Raw genomic sequence first — 4,469 nt, 5'->3', positions numbered from 1 at the left:
CAAGTTACAGTGAACTGCACTGCTGATGTACTTTACCCTCCAATGGGCCAAGAAACTGCCCCCGAAGTCACCTTCACATTGGAAGGAGATATTAGCAAGAACCCCGATGAAGAAGACAACACGTTTTATCAAAGACTCAAGGCCATGAAGAAACCTCTAGAAGCCCAAAATATTCCAGGTATAAAAATATGGCATGGCAAAAAATTTTTTTTCAACTCTAAAATCAATCTCATTTATCTATGCTCAAAACTATCAGATGCTAACTATGTTGGAAATACACAGTGTACTGGCTTTTGCAAAAATACTCATTTCCAGTCTAAACCAACAAAATGAGGCCTCAGAACTTCATAGATTCATGGCTAAAATTATTTTTTACACATGTATGAAGGAAACTAATACATGATTCAGAACTGTGATTTTTTTTTTTAAACACTAATACTGTATACAATAATTGATCATATAAATGTCTTCCCTGCCAGACAGTTTTGGAAATATATCTCCAGAAATGAAGCCAGTTCGACACTTAGCCTGGGTTGCCTGTGGTTATATAATATGGCAGAATTCTACTGAAAACACATGGTATAAGATGGTAAAAATTCAAACTGTCAAGCAAGTGGTAAGTAATTTCCATAAAAATACTTTATTAATGGGGCTAATATTTATTAAAAATACTAAAATTCATAACTTGTAATATTATACCTATAGTCATTTTATACTTTCTGGGTTTTTTGGGTTTTTTGTTTTTAAAGTGAGACAGAGTCTACCCTGGGTAGAGTGCCGTAGAGTCATAGCTCACAGCAACCTCAAACTCTTGGGCTCAAGCGATTCTCTTACCTCAGGCTCCCAAGTAGCTGGGACTACAGGTGCCTGACTATTTTTCTTTTTTTTTAAGAGGTGAGGTCTCACTCTGGCTCAGAATGGTCTCAAACTCCTGAGCTCAGGTGATCTACCTGCCTCAGCCTCCCAGAGTGCTAGGATTACAGGTGTGAGCCACCGTGCCTGGCAGAATCTAATATCTCAAAGGTGGGAGTCAGTTACAATCAGGATTAGAGAAAGTGGAGAGTTGTACGAAGAGCCCCCCAAAATAACAGTAACTGATCCAAAAAATTGCTTGGTTTGGCTAAGAGATGCAAACCACAGGCCTCCTTTGCCTCAAACTTGCCTTCCTAAAACTGTGCTGGGTTAGTGTGTACTCCCTGAGCGCATACTGGCAAGAAAACATCACAACAGCAAGGCAAAGCCAAGGATTCCAGCTTTCTGTTAGTAAGTAGTATTTAGACTGCACAAAAAGCCCCATAGTAATGATAGTTGTTAGTTGAGTCAAACTGTGATGCTTCACTCAAACCATTTTCTAGAGGAAGAAGATTTGGGAAAGTTTTGTTAGTTGAGTCAAGACAGAATCCCAGGTGTACTATACATCTGTAGTCTGGGTTCTACATCCATGGATTCAACCAACCTTGGACTGAAAATATTTGAGGAAAAAAATGGATGGTTGCCTCTCGACTGAACACATATATGGGCTTCTTCTTGTCATTCCCTTAATATCGCACAACAACTAATTTCAAAGCATTTATTTTGTATTGGGTATAAATCTCTATAAATCTCTTATAAATAAGGTAGAGATGATTTAAAGTAAATGAGAAGATGTGAGTTGCTTATATGCAAATACTACACCATTCTAGTAAGGGACTTGAGCATCCATGGATCTGGTATCCTGGAACAAATCCCCCGTGGATACCAAGAGACTACTATACTTGTAATGCCTTTCCTTATATTTAAACTGCTATATGAATGTCATCAGAGTCACTTTTTTATGGCAGTCACAAGTGAAGCTACACTTTTAAGAGAGCAAAGTCTTGAGATATCATCTAGCATCCGGTTTTTGTGCTCAATTTAATACAGATTATTTCCTTCAGCAACCTAATTTTTGTGTTCAAATTGCTATTGTTATGCCATACTGAAACTATCTCTGCATCCTTCCTCTACTGACATGGTGGTGCCACAGCTACGTACGAGACATGGCTTTCTCTCTCTCTCTCTCTTTTTTCTTTTGTAAGGCTTGCTGCATCGCCTCTGAAATAGTTCCACTATTTACTCCTTAGCTTGCTGTATATAATTTCCTTTTAGTCATAATTACCCATTTAGTCATACCCATTTACAATCTTGTATCTTGTATCATACCCATTTACAATCTTGTATCTTACTTGCTGCCAGCTTTGCTTTCTTAAGTCTGATGTGATGACTAGAAGTGCATTTTTCTAGCCCTTAAAGAGATAAGAATAAAGTCTTTGATTTTAGCTTTCGTTTTTTTTTTGAGACAGAGTCTCACTTTGTGGCCCTTGGTAAAGTGCCATGGCCTCACAGCTGACAGCAACCTCAAACTCTTGGGCTCAAGTGATCCTCTTGCTCAGCTTCCCTAGTAGCTAGGACCACAGGTGCCTGCCACAACACCCACCTGATTTTAGCTTTATAAAGAGGTTAAACAGAAGAAAAAAATTAAGCTAGTATCTAATAGAAATTAAGAAAAACAGATTGCAAAGAAACCACAACAAACAGTTTCAGTTAGCTCCATGAGCAAAAAGGCCTTTCCAATTGATTTGTTTCAGCTTGCTGGTAACAAGTGGAACACCTTTCTCCACAGGCTTTTGTACCACTTATTAGATACCTGTGGGCACTGGAGGGCAAGATACCCACTTACGGTACTCAAGAGTGTGATGCCAAAACCTTACATAAATATAATAACATTTTGAGAAACAGAGCAAACCTTTTTTATAATATGTATTCATAGACATCATCCTTGGTTACAACATTCCTCTAAGAGTTTAAAGTCCTCAAATAATGGAGTCCAGGTACAGAGGTCATAAAAATGATATGATTTTTCAAGTCATATTTTTAGCAAAATATGCATAAGACAGTGGTAATAGTTTCACAAAAAGAAACTCCTATATTGTGATTTTTTTAAATATTCATGAGATTCTCAACAGAAAGATATAACCACAACTTCTTTAGGTCACATATACATATTAAATATCTTTATCTATTAAGATCCAACATGCAAGAAACCCTTATTGATTGTTCCTGTTATCTTAAAGGATATTCTTTGTTGATACATTCAAAGATAGATTTGTTCAAGATACTAAAAAGAGAGAATAGCATGCTTTTATGTGACCTGGGTCCACATTTATAATCACTGTTACCTAAAGGCCATAGGCACCTGTGCTGCCTCGTGGCATCCGGAGGCCCTGAGTGAGTACAGCACGTCTCTGATGGTGATGGCTTTAAACTATGTGCATGCAGCATTTCTGTATAGCTGATCCCATAAACACATTTTATTCCCAAAGCAAAAAAACAGATCGAAACTTAGATCTTAGATCAAAACCTCTAAGTATAAAATCAAATAATTTGTTACATTTTACTATTTTCAGTTTTCTAAAAGAGAATTTCTATTATAAAACTGGTTTTTTCCAGTATAAACGCACATTCATTGTTATAGTTTATCCCTTAAATGATGCTTTTTTTGAACAACAAAAACATTAAAGATTCTGAGATAAGAAACTACACACTGTAATGCTTATAAGTAGCTACTGCAATTTGGAAACTAAAAACAAGTAGACAATTTTTAGAGTAACATAAAATCATGATTTTTAAAATGTAACTTGAAAGAACACTTTTATAAGTGTTTTTCTATGAGGGTAAACTGAAATAAATTATGACATTTAGTTTTTATTTTTACCTAAATGTAAGTATAATAATCATTTACTGATCAAAGCTGATTTTTAAAACTAAAATATCATTTTTGCCAATGATACTAAGTTTTAAACACTAGTTTTTTTCCCTATTTCCACAGCCAAGAAACGATGACTTTATTGAATTAGACTATACCATTTTACTTCATGACATAGCCTCTCAGGTAAGGTGTCATTTATCCTTAGTTGATACCACACTGAAAACTGAGCCTCCCTTTAAAGCCATAGTATGCTTTACTAATTTTGACTCTAAATCAGACTTCATATAAATTCAGATAGGTACCAGGTTGAAGTACATAGTAGAACCTCCATACGTGAACATAGCTCCCTATACTGTCCACCTTCTTAAACGGATATAATTTTCATACACCAGCCATGTGTATGGCTGTACTCAATGGCAGTTCCTTATGTTGGCCAGTTTGTTACAGTCCTTGAGGTGGTCAACTTAATATATTAAATTGATAGCAGTTTAACTTGTTTGGTGCTATTGTTTATGTAGACTGTTTTGTCTCCAACAAAATATAAACCCAACTGTGTTTTCTGAATTTTGTCATGGCATTAATTTTCTTTATTTGCAGGAGATCATTCCCTGGCAAATGCAAGTTCTGTGGCATCCACACTATGGCACCAAGGTAAAACATAACAGCCGTCTGCCAAAGGAAGCACAGCTGGAATAAACCATGTGGCTGACACTGGGATGAATGCGAACATGACCCTCAATGA

The 4,469-nt window shown here is 36.3% G+C and overlaps 2 protein-coding genes across 2 annotated transcripts in view; one reads left to right on the top strand and one right to left on the bottom strand.

Annotated features, from left to right (window-relative positions):
• GFM1 (G elongation factor mitochondrial 1) overlaps positions 1 to 4,469 on the bottom strand; it is a 47,737-nt gene that overhangs the window by 18,944 nt on the left and 24,324 nt on the right. The gene's annotated exons all lie outside the window — the stretch shown is intronic.
• Positions 1 to 4,469, top strand: part of LXN (latexin) — a 7,652-nt gene that overhangs the window by 2,532 nt on the left and 651 nt on the right. Inside the window, exons 3-6 of the mRNA XM_003794141.3 lie at positions 5 to 178; positions 480 to 616; positions 3,848 to 3,910; positions 4,325 to 4,455. Coding sequence (XP_003794189.1) covers positions 5 to 178; positions 480 to 616; positions 3,848 to 3,910; positions 4,325 to 4,423 — 473 coding nt within the window. The 3' untranslated portion in view covers positions 4,424 to 4,455. The remainder of the gene's footprint in view (positions 1 to 4; positions 179 to 479; positions 617 to 3,847; positions 3,911 to 4,324; positions 4,456 to 4,469) is intronic.

This window comes from Otolemur garnettii, unplaced genomic scaffold (assembly GCF_000181295.1).
Source record: "Otolemur garnettii isolate 467f Iridium unplaced genomic scaffold, OtoGar3 scaffold00076, whole genome shotgun sequence".
NCBI classification, from domain to species: Eukaryota; Metazoa; Chordata; class Mammalia; order Primates; family Galagidae; genus Otolemur; species Otolemur garnettii.
Note: the sequence above shows the minus strand (reverse complement) of the source record. Positions and strands in the feature narration are given on the sequence as shown.